Source organism: Stenella coeruleoalba (genome assembly GCF_951394435.1).
Source record: "Stenella coeruleoalba genome assembly, chromosome: 2".
NCBI lineage: Eukaryota > Metazoa > Chordata > Mammalia > Artiodactyla > Delphinidae > Stenella > Stenella coeruleoalba.
In genome coordinates, this window is record NC_137147.1 from 77,277,261 (window position 1) to 77,295,485 (window position 18,225).

General features: G+C 41.6%; 1 protein-coding gene across 2 annotated transcripts in view; it reads left to right on the forward strand.

Moving 5' to 3' along the window:
* The window catches only part of FMN1 (formin 1), a 444,350-nt gene that overhangs the window by 29,779 nt on the left and 396,346 nt on the right, over positions 1-18,225 (forward strand). For both annotated transcript variants that reach the window (XM_079909633.1, XM_079909634.1), the window contains exon 4: positions 8,083-10,071. In XM_079909633.1, the coding sequence (XP_079765759.1) occupies positions 8,214-10,071 (1,858 nt within the window). In that variant the 5' untranslated portion in view covers positions 8,083-8,213. The remainder of the gene's footprint in view (positions 1-8,082; positions 10,072-18,225) is intronic.

The following is an 18,225-nucleotide window of genomic DNA, read 5'->3' on the forward strand; positions in this document are numbered from 1 at the left end:
GCCAGAGTGCAGGGGAGCTTGTTGATCTTGACTGAGCCCAAAAAAGTCATTCTCCTAGTGCTTAGTGATGTGCAGAAGGGTAGAGTGTGAATCTGAATGGACAGATGGACAATTTCCCGTTAAATAATGGAAGTTATAGATAATCTATCTTAGCAGTATTGGGCTCAGATGGAGTCCCAGGGCATGGCCGTGCCAATGGCTGAGCAAAAAAGCTTTGCATTGGCCTTTTAGGTCCAGAATCAATTAGGAAATCTATAGTAAGCAGATAGAATGACTGCAGCAAATTCTTGGATCTTATTTTAGGCATTGGTGAAATATGTTATGAGCATTGAATACCATCTGCTAAAGGCAATAATTTCCTATTATGGTGAGGCACAACAGATCTTTCCATTTGGGATAGAGTAAAATCATGTGCTTGCTTACTGGAAAAAGAGTCGGAGGAGAAATCACCCCAGCAGTGTTGTCGTGGAGAGAATGTCTGTCTGGAGTTTGCAAGAGGAAATGAAAGACCTGAAGACTTCCCAGGAAGCAAAGTGCTTTGACACTGAGCACAGCCAGAGAAGGTCACTTGGTAGAGCAAATTAAGATGTATAATTTAGTATGTGGCACCTGCAGAGCTGCTGCATTTTAGTCAAAGCAGAGTGAGGCACTGCTGCTTGAAATAGTCCTGTGAACTCAGCATAGAATTATATTTAACCCCACTCCATAGTGCTTTCCTTGTTATTTTGCTTTTCTTTTTTTCCTCCGAAGACTTACAGTTCTTTTTCCTCTGGTTTCTTAGATGGAAAATATGTGCAATGATTCAGCACTGTACCGCACTCTGACTTGCTAGTGGATTGTCACAGAGAAGTGTTTGTCCTTCTCTGAAGCCTTCTTTTGATGTGGAGCACACTGGAGTGCTGAGGTTGAAGTTCATTTGCTCAGGGCAGACTTCTTCAAAGAGGAGGAGTTTTATAGTTTCTTGGTCATCTAGTAGGTATCAACAAGTCGTATTTTGAGTTAGTGGATTGGAAACTTAGAGATTAAATTTCTCATGTCACAAAGGAGCTGAAATTTGAAGGATGAAAGTACATGAGGTATGTTTATACAGATACAGACACTGGCCAGGGTGCTAGACTGATGGCTGAATTCTGACAATCTGTCTTTAGTTGAGAGAGGGAGATTTGGGAAGAACCATGGATAGTTATTCCATGCTCCAGAGGCAGTGCTATAATTATTCATTGATGACAGTGGAGGATGTACACAATGAGTTATTTCGATAAAAATAATTTCAAACTGTGGAAGAGAATGGGAAATAAGTTTGAAAATGTTTGTATTTGTTTGCAGTAATCTGTCTTAAATTTGTTGGCCAAATGATTCTAAAACTCATCCTAGGACCAGAAAACATGAAATTTTTTCTTTTCCATAAGTTTCCTCTAAGATGCACCGTGGTTGCCAAATTCGAGCCAGTTGGACTGTCTTTGTGTCACTCGTGTATCAAAACCTGTATTCTTGTGCATTCAAAGGAGAAACTTGTTCTTTTCAACTGACACTACCTTATAATTAAACTACAATTCTCAATTCCTACCTTCCACTGCAGATAATGTTTTTGCTTGAAATTTTTTGTTAAATGATAAGGCCCAGTGAAAGAGATACTAGGAGTACCTTCTTTATTTGTTTATATGATCATCGGAAACTCAGAAATTATGAACACATGGCATGAACATTTGCATCTGGATTTGGACCCCCAGAACCTGGTAGAATAGTATTTCATCTTGGAAGCAGAGAAACCTCTGTGACATTTAAAAAAAAATTTCAAGATTCTAAGAATGGAACACTTTTCTTTTACAATTCCTGGGGACTTATTTTTGCCAAGTATCCTGCCACAAACCACATGGCCGATGTTAATATCTATGGCCCCAAAGTCACACTTTTCATCTTTTATACCCTATGGTTTGATCCCTAGTTGACATGGTCTTCATCATGGTATGATACCATGGTTGTGATTTTCACTGTTTTTTCAGTATTTCTCTGCCAAAGAAAATGTAGCAAAGAAAATTATAGAAGGAAAATGTAACAGGTCTTTAAGAAGGGTTGATGGATAAGGCTGAAGCTAAGACTTTAAGGATATAACTGTGTATGTGACTCCTGTTACTCTCAGGGGAGGGAGGAAGAAAGGCTTGCTAGTATTATGGAAGACCTATTGTTTAATCTAACATGAACTGCTGAACCATGGCCTCAGTTTGACTACACTGAAAGATTTTAGATCTAGGGTTTACAGACTTATAATAAAAACATAATAAGAAATTAAACTAACCTTAATTTCTTTAGATACAAAATATGGGGAATTATCTTACTACCTTTTTCTTTCTCAGCTTCTTTTGAAGTCTTTCCTCCATTTATTCCTTGAATATCTACACTATATCCTTGAATATCCAGTACTGTACTCTGTAACCTTTGCTTTCCTCAGGCTGCATACTCTTCTTGAGTAACTTCATCCAACTCAGTGACTTTAACTCTGTATTGTTTGCATTCTGATAATCTTTGTCTTTTAATGTTGTGTTTAGACCATCTACATTTAATGTAATTGTTGACATGTTTAGATTTAGGTTTTCCAATTTTTTCCATTTGTCTTTACTTTTGTTTGTTGCCTTTTTTTGTTCCTCTCTTTCATTTCCTTTTTCTCATTTTATTTTTAGTTATTTGAACATTTAATATTATTCTGTTTTAATATACCAGTTGTATTTTTGATTATATCTTTATATTTTTTAAAATGTTTTCTCTATTACAATATACATGCTGAACTCTTTACAGTGTACTTAGAATTAAAATACTATTTTACTTCATACCATGGAGGTCCTGGTAACCACTCTCTTATGTTGTAGTTGTCTTGTATGTTATATGTACATACATTGCAACCCCACTGAACGATATCATATTTTTTTGCTTTCAACTGTCAAACATCTTTTAAAGAATTCAAGAGAAGAACAATATTATATTTACACAGATGTTTACCATTTCTATTACTTTTTCTTCATTCTTGATGTTACAAGTTTCTTTCTGGTAACATTATTCTTCTGTCTGAAGAGTTTCCTTTAGCAATTCTTTCAGAGCAGGTCTGTCAGCAACTAATTCTCTTACTTCTCCTTCATCTTTATTTCATCTTCATTCTTGAAGAATATTTTCACTGGGTATAAAATTCTGGGTTGACAGGTCTTTTTTTCCTCAGCACTTTAAAAATGTTCCACTTCCTTTTGGCCCTGATGGTTTCTGATGAGAAATCCTCAGTCACTTAAGTCATTTCTCTATAAGCAATGCATCATTTTTCTCTGGTTGTTTCAAGATTTTTTTTCTTTGTCTTTAGGTTCCAGCAGTTTGAATGTCGGGTCTGGGTATAAACTGATTTGGGTATATTCTGCTTGGGGCTCACTGAGCTTCTTAAATCTGTAGGTTTATGTGTTTCACCAAATTAGGGAAGTTTTCAATGATTATTTTTTCAAATATATTTTCTGTACTAGGCTCTTTCTCTTCTCCTTCTAGGACCCTGGTGAGATAAATGGTAGTTATTTTTTTTTGTAGCATGGGTCCTTGAAACTCTGATTGTTCACTTTATCAGTCTTCTCTCTCCCTGTTGTTCAGATTGGGCAATTTCTATTGATCTATGTTCAGGTTCACTGACTCTTTCCTCTTCATCTCCATTCTGCTATTCAGCCTATCTAATAAGTTTTTTCATTTCATTACTATATTTTTAAGTTCTAAAATTTCCATTTGATTCTCTTTTATATCTTCAGTTTCTTTGCTGAGAATTTCTGTCTTTCCACTCATTTCAAGAGTGTTAACTCTTACTTGCTGGAGCACTTCTGTTACAGCTGCTCTAAGTCTTTGTCAGATAATTCAGCATCTGTGTCATCTCAGAGTGGCATCTGTTGATTAATTTTCCCAGGGGAGTTGAGATTATCCTGGTTCTTTGTATTGCTGGGTAGTTTGGGGTTGTATTCTGAACATTTTGAGTACTATAAACTCTGAGTCTCGTTTTCCCTTTTTTCAGGCAGCCAACTTGGTTTAGTTCAGGCTGAAAGTTCTGATGAGCCTTCTGTTTGTTGTGGTTTTAATATCGGTTCCATTTTCAAAGCTTTTGCTGGGTTCTTTGGAGCTGTCACATTCCTGTGCCCCCCAGTTGCCACTGTAGGAGGTCTATCTCTTAGTCCTAAGGTCCATCTGTTAGTTTTTTTTCAAACTCTTTTGAATACTGCTTAGGATCAGGTCCACACATACACAGCTTGGGGGTGAATTCAGGAGTTGATAAACAACTGACTGGGTCACTTACTAAGCTTCGCGTATTTGGGGGCTCTCTAGGGGTCTTCAGTCCTCTAGCCATAAATCCGAGACTTTATTTATCCACCTCTGCTTCAAACTTCCTGCATCTGTGCTGACATCTGGGGCCAAGGAGGGGCAGGACAAAGAGAGAAAAAAAGGAACAGGGTTTGCCCCACGGTATTGGGACTGCAGTTCCTCTGATCAAAGAGGAATATTCTCATCTCATCTCTTAGAGTTTTAGTTGCCAACAGGCTCCTACTTCTGCTGCTGTCACTGGCAGGAGATGTCTTTTCTACTTCTGATTCTGAACTAGAAGGTTTCCCCTAGAACTTTCTCTGTTTGTGCTGATACTCACTTCCATCTTTCAGGATAATTTGAGTCCAGGCTAGGGGACTACTGGAGAGAAAATGGGCAAATTTAACTGCTTTATTGTTGGGTGACACTTCAAAGTTTGGTCCTTTTTTCCAAGTGGCTTGCTACTGTCTACTTTTCAGAGTACTCAGATAACTGCTCCATGCATTCTGTATAGGTTTTTAAGCTGTATTCAGTGATTGAGACAGGGTGGAATGTGTTTACTTTATCTTACTTAGAACTCTTTATATATTATATGGTTACTCCTAAATGTGTAACTCTAGTCTATATCTCCTTCCTAAGCCCTACCGTGTTGCAGCTAGCAGTTTTGTGCACGTGTGCTTGAATGTTAAAATTCAAAATTTCCAAAACGGAACGAATCATCTTCCCCCAAAGGCTTCTTGCCTTTCTTATCTTTGTGAATGGCATCGTATTCCTACCCAATCACCTATCTAAAATCATGGAAATAAACTCTTTTCTACTACACATATCCAATTAATCACTAGGTCCTATCAATTCTATCTACTTAAATTGATTTTCTCTTCTCTATTCACATTACCACTGCCCTGGTTCTGACTATTAACAATTCTTTCTGAAATACTGAAAGGGTCTTTCAGTGACCTATAACCTAGTCTTATCCCCTGTTGGTCTAGTCTCTACATTGCTTCTGGAGTGATCTCTCTATAATACAAATCAAAATAAACAGCATGCCTTGCCTGGGATTCTTCAGTGATTCCCCATGGCTCCTGGGATGTTCAGGCTCCTTAGCCTGTGTTCAGTACAGTCTCTTACCACACTTCTGGTCCCCGGTGCCCTGATCAGAGAAAATTTAGTCCTAAGAGCATGGGGCAAACCCCCGTTTTTTTTTTTTTTCTCTCTCTCACTTCTGCCCCTCTCTGGTTCCAGACGTGGCACCAGAAACAGCATTTTGTATTAAAGTTTATGTGTGGAAGACGCAATACAGTGAAGCGGTTTATTCTTAATAGTAGTTTCATGCCTTGAATTGTGGCTTTATTGCTGTAAAATCCAATCTCATAATTTCCTAAACTTTGGCTTTAGTTTCCCAACCATGACTAACATACCTAATACTAACCATGACATTTTCTCCATGTATATAATCAAGACTTATAAAGACAAGGAGAAAAAAGTAGTTAACCCTATGGTAGAGCACTATATGTCTATCATCTTTACCAAAGATATACCCTTCATATGAGTCTCCTCTTTATTTTCTGTATTGGAATTTTCATTGAGTTCTGCTTGACAGGTACAGATGTAATGAATTTCTGGTGCCCTGACCCTAGATTATGTTGTTTAAGGGACAGCCTTAGAGAAAAGCATTTTGTCTGATCAGAGGTGCCGAAACTAACCAATGAGTGGTACAAGTAGCAAGATGTGAGACATATTTGAAGAAACAGTGTGAGTAACACCAAGCTAGCAAAATAAAAGAACTCTTCTATGCAGATTTCTTGGAAAACTAGTTCATCAGTAGAAGGCACTAGATGAGGAGCCACTTTACCTACAAAGCCATGAAATGAGACAGACCTGGGTTTTTATCCTTGCTTCTTCTAAGCCATACGACCTTAGACCAGATCCTTGATGTCTCTGAATTTCGATCTCTTCATCTGTAAAAGGGAGATGTGTTTATTAAATGAGATAACAAAATAAAAGTGTGCACATGTATATGTTCAATACATTAAAAATTCCCTCTCTTAGGGAATAAGCTTTTAGAAGAAGCAGTCATGTTTTCAGCTGAAATCATGGCATCAACTTCGTGCTGCTACTTTGGACAGATTATAAAAAACTTTAACTCTTCCCCTTCTCCCATATCACGCACTTCTCCTAATCCAGGGAAATTGAGAAGATAAGAAAAACTGGAGGAGAATGATGCTTGAAGGCAAAACTAGGCCTCTCCCATTTTCCTGCAACTTAAAACAGCACTTCTGCAGCTTCACTTCAGCTTTTCTGACAGTCCCTAAACTGAACTGGTGATGCTTGGCATCGTGAACAGTGGATATGGCAGCTGTGCAATGGCTTTTATAACTGGTTGTTATAAAACCACCCCCAATAAAAAACCACCTCCAAAGTGAGTTCTTGGATATATTCAGAGAGTGTGTACCAATAAGTATTAGGTATCTATATACATGTGTGTCTTTTAGGAAAGGCAAGGAAGGAGCATTTTAGAAAAGTTTTTAGAGATAGGCTAGTTGAATGAGAACAATCCCACAGAAAATTGTGAAAGAGGCAAGGCCTCTGCTGGCCTCCCATCTCCTCTGTGCTTCCTCTCTTCATGCCCTTCTAACCCTTTCTGTGAGGACCCTGAGTCCTCCTGGAACTTCTGGGTTGACCGGATTCTTGCATGCTTTTCTTTTTACCTTCTATTACTTTTATCTTCATCTGTCTTCGTTAAGAAGTTTCTATTGGAAAGCTTCCTCCTTTCTCTCTTCCTTCACTCAAAATGTTCTTTTATGTAGCTTTTGACTGTTTAGACCCATTTAGGAAAGACCTGAGGTATCACTAAAGAAATCAATGGTTAACAAAATGGTTATTGTGTTACCCTTCCCAGGGAATTTCTTTTAAGCTTGGAAATATTGAAGACTGGGCAATGCCTTCATTTAAGAAATGAAGTATCATAATATAGCATTCTAAGCTCATGATTGTGTGGAGGGATGTTAGCCACCGAGACACCCCTGGGATACTTCACATCGTACGAGGGAGCAGACACCTTCACTGCCCACGTGACACTTCAGCCACTTTGATGGCGAAGACACTGGAAATCCATACAGGACCAGCAGTAGCTTCCAGATTTTTCCTTTTTCTCTGCCATTCCATTTGGCTTCAGATAGGCAAGAACTAGGAAAAGAAACAAAAAACTTGATTAAGGCTTCTGGGTTACTTCTTTAAATTTTCACTTTTCACTCTTGGCAAAATATATGAATTGTGTCCAGAAGAGACTCAAAATTTGTGACCTATTGTCTTCCCCCCTCCCCCACTGCTTTCAGTTAAATAGATAATTAATGTCAAATCTTAGAAGGTACTTCTTGGAGAGTAATGTTTTCTAAGGACCTCAAAGTCCCCTTTCCTCAGGATTTCTGGGAGGTATGTTAGCTCTGTTTTATAGAAGAACCTAAACTGAAGCCTTGAGAAGTCAAGAGACCCTGCTTAGGGTATACATCAAGTTCCCATGTGGGGAGAAGGGACTTTTGTCCTGGGGCTAAAATTAGAGCACTCTCCCATTCTCAGCTGTATCAAAGCTTTGCTAGTCAAGGGTGAGCTGAGAGTGGGGAGGAGGTTGTGATCAGCCTCCTGGCTGTTGCCTTGAGTTGCTTGAGGTCAGCCAGAGAGGAAGGATAAGTCCAGTTATGCTTTGATTTATGCCGCTGTGTGATTCACGCACTCCGTCAGACTAGCTTCTTTCTTCCCCTGTTCCTCTAACAGGCCGTCTCATTGCTGGAGATGACTGTCAGATGCTTTCCCTGCTTAGCCACCATCACATGGCCCACCACCGGAGCCTGGGAAGCCTCACCACAGACCAGCATCTCCGAGGCATGAATAATTAGGTAGGCATAATGGAAGGCACTCACTGCACCCTCCAATTGCGTAAGCCCATTACCGAACTCTGCTACATCAGCTTCTATCTTCCGAGGGGGGAAGTCAGAGGATTTTCGTACAAGGGCACCATAACTCTAGACAGATCCAGTAAAGCGTTTCATAACTGCTACCAAGTCAGGGCGGGGTCCGACATCAACAGCCTCAGCAGGCAGCCCACCGAACATCCAGGCGACATATTTTTCAAGCCAACTCCCACCAAAGACATTCTAACTGAGCTGTACAAACTCACGGCCGAGAGGGAGAGACTGCTGGCCAATCTGCTGAGCTCAGACCACATCCTGGGCATTACGATGGGGAACCAGGAGGGGAAGCTGCCGGAGCTCTCTGTGAGCCTGGCCTCCGAGGACGACTGTTTCCAGAGTGGTGGCCACTGGCTGGGGGAGACCCCCGTGGGCTCTCTCAATAAGAGGAGCTCCCACGGGAACAAAAAGGCCCGGAGGTTTGGTGGAAGGAGAGAGAGCTTTGAGGGGCTCTCCCAAAACTCCCTGCAGAAGAGGACAAGACGAAAGGGGCATGGGGGCCAGGGATTGCCCCCTCTGATGGGGAAGGACCAGATCTGTTCCAGCAACACCCTTCCTCTTTCTCAAGCAAGGCCTCATCTTTGGCTCCCAGAGGAGAAAGGCAACTTGCTTCCAGGTGGAGCACTTACCTCTTCCCTCCAGAGGAGAGGGAGCTGCACCCCAGAGATCCCCAGGACACTTGATGCTGACTCCGCCTTGGGGAGCTTCAAGAAGGCTTCTGAGGTTGCGGGGCACGGAAGAGGCGGGCTGCCCCCCGAATACAGCTCCACAGAGCCAGGAGATGCTGGTGCCGGGGGGCCCCAGAGGGGCCCTCGCAGGCTGGCGCATCTGCAAACAGGTTCGACCGAAAGTCACAAGGAGCCCGAGAAACATGCAGAGGCAGAGGGGGGCCGGACAGAGAAGGCTGCTGAACGGACTTGCAGGAAGAAGCCTATTTCCAAAGTGGTGGCCAAAGTCCAGGATCTGTCTGCTCAGGTGCAACGAGTAGTTAAAACGCATCCTGAGGGTGAGGAAAGGGTTGCCGTTTGCCCAGCAGCCCAAGCTGAGTTCATACCCAGCGCAGACTTGCTCACCCTCCCGGAAGCTGAGGCTGGGGCTTGGGGTGTCAGCTGCTGGGGCAAGGAGCAGAGAACGGACAGGTCATGGCAGCCATCCGCTGAGGAGTGTCCCCTAGCCAGCATTGAGGGGGCTGTGAACAAGGTCCTCCTGAAGGTGATAGAGAGCGAGAAATTAGATGAAGCCACCGAGGGGAAACGGCTGGGATTTCCCTTCGGGACGACAGCCACCCATACCCTCCCAGAAACCGGCAGCAAGAGGGGAGCTGGGCTGCTTCTGAGTGACCACAAAACCTTGTTTCTGGATCTGCCCCGCGGTGTGGACCCTGGAGGTGATGAGAAGAGGCCAGCACCCCCAGCACTGGCAGCTCTCGGCACGGTATTTAATAATTCATCCTTTCCGTCCAGCACGCACAAATGGATGTCACCTGTTCCCTTGCCTGTCTCTCCAAGGCTCCCCAGCCCTCAGCAGCATCACAGGATCCTCCGGCCCCCTTCACTGCCTGCTGAGAGGGAAGCCGCTCTTGATGACTCTCTTGGTAGAAAGAGCCGTGCTTTCTCTGGGTCACCCTCTGCTGACACCTTGGAGCCCCCACTCTCTGCAAAGGTCACGGAGACCAAAGGAGCCAACGCGACCTCCCTCAGAGCGGGCCAACCTCGGTTGGTGCCTGGGGAACCTTTGGAAAAGAGCTTGGGGCCTGGGAGGACCGCAGCTCAGCCCCAGCACCGGTCACCTCCAGGTTAGTCCCGGTTTCAAATGCTTTACATGTGTTCCTGGGCGACCCCACAGTGTCAGTCTGCCCGTGCTATTCAGACACTCGCTAATTAACGATGAATCGAAATTCCTCGGCCTGTCAGTTAATTCACCTTGTAACAGGACAGCCGGGAGTCGTATACAAGAGTGTGGAGATGGTGAGGATGGTGTTGACTTCTGGGGTCAGGGCTGTAGTTGCTTCCAGAAGCAATACTTTGTAAATGTCTTTTTAAATGTTTTGTTTTGGAATGCTCTAAAGCTGCCTCCATGGTTGCTTAATACAGGACTCTCAAAGGAAACAGGACTGGGCAGAGAGAAGTAGTAACTTGTCGCTGCCTTTGATGCTAATTGGCCCCTTGACCTAAATTCTGCTGTCCATGCTGCTGGGGTGCCTCGGATTTGTAAGCAGAAGAGCAGAAGCATGCTGTGTCTTTGCTCATCTGTCTGTTGTTAGAGGTTTGGGGGTTTTTTTCTTTTTTTTTTAGTAATCACTTTTATAAGCACCCTTATTTTATGACAAAAACTTTTTTTTTTTAATACTAGAAGAGGGATGAATTCCTTCTCACTTGAAGAAACTTGATTCAGATTTTCTTTTTTCTAACAGTATTTTATTTCCCAAACAAACACGAAGTAATGTTTATTCTGAAGTTATGTTTTATGTATGGGTTTCTACTGTTACTGGTATAACATCATGTCTTATGCAAAAGGTACTAAAGAGCCAGTTTGGCTCGTGTGTTTCATGTGATTTAAAATTTTATATGAAAATAATTTTGGTGGTTCTATAAGTAGGATCAATAAGACTAAAAAAGACAGTATATAAAAGTGCCACTCCTGTATTCACTACATTTTCCAGGCCAGCGCGGCCAGATGTTTAGGGTCGTGTATGCCATTGTGTAGATAATGGGTTCTTTTTCAGTGGTCCTTTCACGGCATATGGTCAATGCTTTGTCTAGGCTCGTAATATGATATATAGTCTCTTAAAGTTTAGAGAAAACATCATGTGCAATTTTTAAGATAAAAATATCTGTCTAGGAAAGAGGAATTTCAAAAGCTTCTGTTTATTTTGAACTCTTGCCATTTTATAAATTTCTCTATATCATTGATCCCAGGGTGTGTTTCTTTTAAAATGCGGTAAATGCTCTTCATTTTGTGTTTGTAATGTATTGCTCTTAGTTTGATGAGACTTGCTACTTCCTAATATAACCAAACTGCTTCATCAGGAAAGTCAGAGAATTGTAGATTTTATATCATGTATCATAGAATCCTAGTGATGAAAATCCTTTCTCCCTGTGAATGCTGGAGCCTTCAAAATACTTTGAAAGGAAGCTCTCTGCAACGATTAGATAGAGACTTCTGGAGAGATGGGCATGCAAGAGCTGCCTCAATTCCGAAAGGTCTTTCTAGAAGTCACGCTAAATCCTGCGACTTGGTGTGCCGCTCCTCCAGAAACTGTGCATTAAATAATACACTGAGCTTCAGTAAATCTTTTCTCCCCCCCCCCACCGCCCCGATTTAGAATTATCCTTTTATTTTATTGTCTTTTTTCTATTAAAAAAAAAAACCCAAAACAATATTATAAAAGCTCCATCGTATCTGGCTCAAGGTAGGCACACAGAGGACATTCAGTTTCTCTGATGACTGACCTTAAGCTCACTGAGGGGCACGTTCAACAGATGGTCACCCTTTCCCCGTGACCTCTCCGTACCGTTGCACAGAACCATTCCCTTTACTTTGGCCCTAGTCTTCCACTGGGATCTTCGTAGCACTTTAGGAGCCAGTCATTAGAATCACATGGATTCCTTGGTAGGGAGGCTGCCTGTGCTTCTAATGTTACAAAAGAAGGCATTGGAAGGGAGGAAATAGGAGCAGGAGAAGCCTTTTTTTCTGTCATGGATAAGTTCTCTTCTGCTGGGACCTTCCTCCAGGAACGTCCAAACGTTATCTCTTATCATCATCCCTCTTTGAAAAGCATGAAGGGAGGGAGTTCTCCAGATAGTATCTTTGATCTGTATCTTGTGTTCCGGTCTCCTGCTTTTCCTTTAATCCCCCTTCTCTGTGGCCACGAGTCATCATCATATTATGGATCCATCAGGGACTTCCTGCAGCTGGTGGGTCCACACAGGAAGAATTTTGCTACTTCCAGCTGCCTTTGTCTTTCAATTAATTTCTCCTCCCTCCACCTCCCACATCCACTGGCCTCAGACAGTCCCAGACGAAGGGTGGATCACTCATTTACCATCACCCAACAGTAGCCCTTTATCTGAGTCCAATTCCCACCTTTCTCCCACGTTAGCTATTAACCAGGTTGAGTTTATGGTCTATGGACATTTATTTCCTGTGGAAATAGCGTCTAGGTATTTTACTGAAGTGATGTGATTAAGATTATTGAAAGCACTCATTAACTGCTCAAGTAAGAGATTAAGTCTGGCAAAAGTAATCAGATCCATTTCCAGTTGGAAGACTCTTTAGTGTTATGGGCAAGTAGTAATTCCCAGGAAAGAGTAAAATCCTCTTCTCATTCTCACAATGAAAGCCAACATTGCCATCCACACAGGAAACAGCATGAAGGCTATTGGTGTACCTCCTGTTGGCTTTGTAATTTTCCTAACTCTTTTTTCCAAGGTTTATGCACAGGAATTTCTTGTCTGGTGGTGATGTGATCAAACAGAGAATATGCTAACAATGAATGGTGGCCAGATTTGTCTTCTCATGGCCCTCCTCTCCCCACTTCCCCATCCCCACCCTGACCACCACCTTGGTTTTATGGAAACAGCTGTAGAATGTTCCCAAGCCTTTGTGGAATGTGGTATTTTCTCAAGCCTGAAGGACTCTAGTTGTGCTAACCTGAATAGCAGTGTCCTTGGGTCTGGGATTCCCTTCTGTTTTTTCTGGCCTACTTTTACCTTTGATCTGAAATAGACCCTTTTAATGCCAGAAAAATCCCATGTAACTGGGCTCACCATACTCAGGAAGATCCCCAGTGCTTCAGTGTGTTTCTCAACAATCTCATGATCTTTCCCCTTTGAAGTCACTGAGGTGGTGATGGAGACATATGCCCCAGGCATAGTTCCTCTTGATATCGTGAATCATGTTATCAGTGCTTGTGCCCATCAAAAGATGTAGTTAATGTCAACTGATGAAGGGTTGAAAGGCATATTTGTAACAGATTTTATTATATCTAATGCTGTTGTCAAAGCTTTGATTTGTCTTTGGGCATGTCTTATGGGGAGTAGAGAGAAATTCTCCCTATATTAATACTGAGGTTTGATACAATCCCCCCAAAATTTTAAAGAAGCTCCACAACTTTAATGGCTATACCCAGCCATTTAAGATTACTACAGAAAGTATATAGTGCGTAGACAGTTATCTGTAATTCATGTTAAGAAAGAAAGATTAAAAATTGCATATACCATAGTATATCCGCATAAAACATATATAGGACTTAAATTGACAGGAAATACATTGCTACACACTTTTGAGAAAGTAAGGGGATTGTCATTGAAACTATATGTAACTTTGACCTAGCAACCCTATTTTAGGAATTTACGTCACATAAATAGATGCACTAGTAAGAATATATGCATAAGGTTGTTTACTGCAGCATTGTGTATAGTGGTCAAAGCAGCTGGAAAAAAAAAAATGGAGTGTCAATCAGTAGAGAAATGGCTACATAAATTAGAGTATATTTAGTCTCCGTAATATTTTGAGGCTATTTAAAGTATGGAACTAGATCTCTATCTAGCAATTTGCAAAATAATGTAGAATAAGCTCTGTTTTTGTAAAGACAAGTTTCACCCCTCTCTATATATGAGTATATATGTTTGGTATGGGTTTGAAAGTTTGAATATCATGGAGACAGGTGTAAAGAAAGACAGGCCAGGCTGTTCACATTCTTTATGTAGGGCTAGACAGGGTGAAGGTGGGGAATAAGGTGAAGGGGAAGGATCCAAAAAAAAAACAACCAAAAAACCCCCCAAACAAACAAAAAAACAAAATCACTGGGGAAGAGCATTAACTTCTTTTCTTTACATATTTTTACATTGTTTCACTGGTTGTGGTAAATGTGTCACTTTTATGATTTTTAAAGAGTTACTGAACTACATTTTAAAGAAAAAAATAAATACCCCACCTAGAGGGGTTGTGTGTGTGTATGTGTGTTGGGGGGTGTAGGATTATAGCTGAACCACAATTTTCTGTGTCTTCCCCATGTCCTTTAATGAAGCAAGAAGCTCAGTATTGAGACTAGAGCATTATTACAAAGGGATATGTAGGTTGCTAGAGAGCTATAAAAGCAGCACTCAAGAAGGACAAGTCAGGGAAGCAGGATTATATAAGGAGGGAGCAGTATCCAGAGACCAAGAGAAGAAGGCAGTTAAGAAAGGCTTCTGACCCTCCTACACAGTCGGTAGGAATGTAAATTGGGGCAGCCACTATGGAAAACAATATGGAGCGTCCTCAAAATACTAAAACTAGAGTTGCCATGTGATCCAGCAATCCCACTCCTGGGTATATATCCGGACAAAACTATAATTTGAAAAGATACATGCACCCCTATGTTCATAGCAGCACGATTTACAATAGTCAAGACATGGCTAGCAACCTAAATGCCCATCAACAGATAAATGGATAAAGAAGATGTGGTACATATATACAATGGAATATTACTCAGCCATAAAAAAGAATGAAATAATGCCATTTTCAGCAACATAGATGGACCTAGAGATTATCATATTAAGTGAAGTAAATCAGAAAGAGAAAGACAAATACCATATGATATCACTTATGTTTGGAATCTAAAATATGACAAATGAACTTATCTACAAAGCAGAAACAGAGATGTAGACAACAGACTTGTGGTTGCCAAGTGGGAGGTGGAGTGGGAGAGGGATGGACTGAGAGTTTGGCATTAGCCGATGCAAACTATTATACAGAGAATGGATAAACAACAAGGTCCTACTGTATAGCACAGGGGACTATGTTCAATATCTTGTAATAAACCGTAATGGAAAAGAACATATATATATATGTATATGAAAAAGAATGTATACATATGTATAACTGAATCACTTGGCTGTACAGAAGAAATTAACACAATGTTGTTAAATAAAAGAAATTAAAAGAAAAGAAAGGCTCCTGGGTTAGACAGTGTCCTGATAGGGAACAAACACCCAGGCCTGAAGGAGCAAGGGAAGCAGGGGTCAGTGAACCCAAACAGGGGAGCTTCAAGGAGAGGACCACAGGGCAGGAACGGTGGCTTGTGGTAGAGGCCCTTATCAGAGAGGAAGCTGTGGGAATAAATACCCTGGCTTCACTCTCCTTTGGTCTTCTGCCTCGAAACTTTCTCGAACTGAACCAGCCAAAAGGCAGAGTAAAAGGGAGTGGGTAGATGTTTCCAAGCTCAGCCTTCCAGGGCCCAGGGAGGGATGGAGAAGGGTCAGAGTAGATTTGGAGGTATAAGTTGATGCAGATAGGCTGAGCCACGAAGAACAAGAAATGTAGAAAGAGTGGAATTTTAAAAGAACGACAGGGTAAAAAAGAATGTGTATGTGCAGTGTTTTGATACTGAACAGTGGTTATCTTGATAAATTATTGCAGTGTTTCATTTCTTTGTCGTATGACCGTTCTACCTCTGAATTTAATTTGGTCGACTGTCCTTTTATTGCTAAAAGTACAAACTTGAGGAAGTAAAAGAAATAATTGGGAGATCTTGTGATACAGTTTCAACCTGTGGATTCAGAAAAAATTATCTAGTTTTTAAAAACAAAGCTCTTATATTTAACAGTGATTGATAGCACATTGTACCCGATGGCTTTTTGTGAAAAGCACAAAAGGAATTTTAAAATATCTTCCACAATTATCTCAAATTAAGAATAACTAATTAGCATATGAAATATGAAATAGATTTTCTACTAATGAACAATTTGTTTTTTGAGGTCAGTTTCCATGTAGAATAAATGGTGTTTCTCTCATTCACATTTTGTTTTTTGAAAGGGAATATGTTTCAAAGGCCAGGACCATGACCACGATCTGATGTTTTAAAACTCCAAGCCAGTTCTAGATATGTGAAGTTTTCCCCAAATTAATGTCCAATTGTGCTTTGAGCGTAGCACCTTCTTGGAAATGGTTTTTACTTGTTTCTTTTCTATTCTTGGAGTCAGAGCACAAGATTTAAAGCGCCCGTGGCAGTCTATGGCCCTAGGCCATATCCATCAATCTAAAGTAATTCCAAAGACCTAGAAACGGCAGAATTAACACTGCGATTAAAAGTTATATATACTGAAAAATCTTAAAAGAGAAAAACATTTTATAAATAGGTATTAAACTTTGAAGAAAAATTTATCGCATACTTTATTTACATAACTCAACGATTCTGGCTCATAGCGTCATTGGTTGGGGTATTAAAAAAAAAGACTCAAACTTTTAGTTGTAATTGGATTAGAAGCATTTTATCAAACTGAGAGAGCAAAGTACTGAATATTGAGATTGTGTGTTTTATTTCATTCCTCCTGGGCTTTCCTGGAAGAGGGTGCATTTTGAAAACAGTAAACTCCACCCTGGGGCCACTCTTTCCCTCTTGCTGGCTTTTACAGTATCAGGTAAATGATTGTTCCTGCTTATCTTACTTCATCCTCTTTCTGATCACTTACAAGAAAGCAGCTTCCGTTAGATAGTTCTTCAATGGGCATAAAGCCATATGTAAAACATTTTCGTAGCCTCTGGGCTGTGATCTTAGGCCATACCACCCCCGTAGAGTTCCTCTGTGTGCCCTGGCATCTCAGCCTCCTGCCATAGCAAGTTCTGGAGTTCCTTCCCTCTCACAGAAGGACCTAGCAGGTTTTCCCAGTCATGGATTGTTCTACTACATTGAACCAGATGCTTGCTATCTGTCCCAGAGCCTTACAGGACAGAACTTGAACTAGAATTGGGATTCAGATATGTATGAGATGTAGAGGGACTTGTGGGGACCTTGGGATCATCCAGGTTTCACGTATTTTTCCTAAAATATTCTGATATGGGTTTTTTGTTTGTTTGAAACCTAGGTTAAAGTTTTAAGGTTGCGTTTTGCATTTGGAGGGAGAACCCCAGAATAATCCTGTGGCTGATGAAAGCTGTTGGTTTCCAGTTTAGCCCAGAGAAACTGCGGAGAGAATAAACACCACGTGAGGCTAGAGCCTCAGCACTGAATCCCCAGGATTCAGACAGGTCTGGGCATATCCGGTTCATTAGATGGTTAGACCTGTCATGAGTCTTTTGCTCGAGTGCCCAGAGGACGGTCACCAGGCAGAGTCCCTCCAGGGGAAAGCAGGATTTGGGGCACAGGAGAGGTTACCAGACCTTTGGGGTCAGGGTGGGAGGGAGGACACTGAAAATAGCATAAGTTGTGTCCTCCTGATTTTCTGCTGACTCGTGTCTGGATGGTAGGAAGAGAGGAGAGCAGTAGGAAAGCAGTGTGAAAACTTAAAGAGTAATTTGACTAAAATGTCCTTAAGATAGTGAAGGCGGGGTCTGCATAGTAGAGTGTAACGAACTTGTGGGTGAAGGGGTCCTGCTTCAGGCGCTGCCGGGGCAGGGTGCGACAGGGCACATGGTGGAGGGAACCGGATTTGACCTCATCCCAGAGAGGAGAGGGGAGGTGGGGAAGGTAGGCAGTAGTGCCTAAGCAACGCACCTGGTACCTTAGCTGCAGCAACGCGGTGACAATTCTAGCAGCGTCCAGAGACACCTTCAGCAGCCAGAGAAGTGAGGACAGCAGTGTTGATGAGGGATGAGGAAGATTAGATCCATGCGTTCACGTGCTTCCTGGAATGATCTGGAGAAATTGGTGTGTAGGGGGAGGGAAGCCCCCAAATTGGTAGAGCCAGAGAAATTCTGATTTTGCACCATGTTATTACTCCCCTGACTGCATTTGCTAGGAGTGTCAAATTCACAAGGTTGTTTTGAGTATCAAATGAAATAATGGCAACGAAAAATGCTTCCTAACACATTAGAAAATGTTAGCTTTATTATAATTACAGATCATTATTGGCTCATTGGGTCAGAAAGCATTCTTTTTTTAATATTTATTTATTTATTTTTGGCTGCATCGGGTCTTAGTTGCCGCGTGCGGGCTTAGTTGCCCCGCGGCACGTGGGATCTTAGT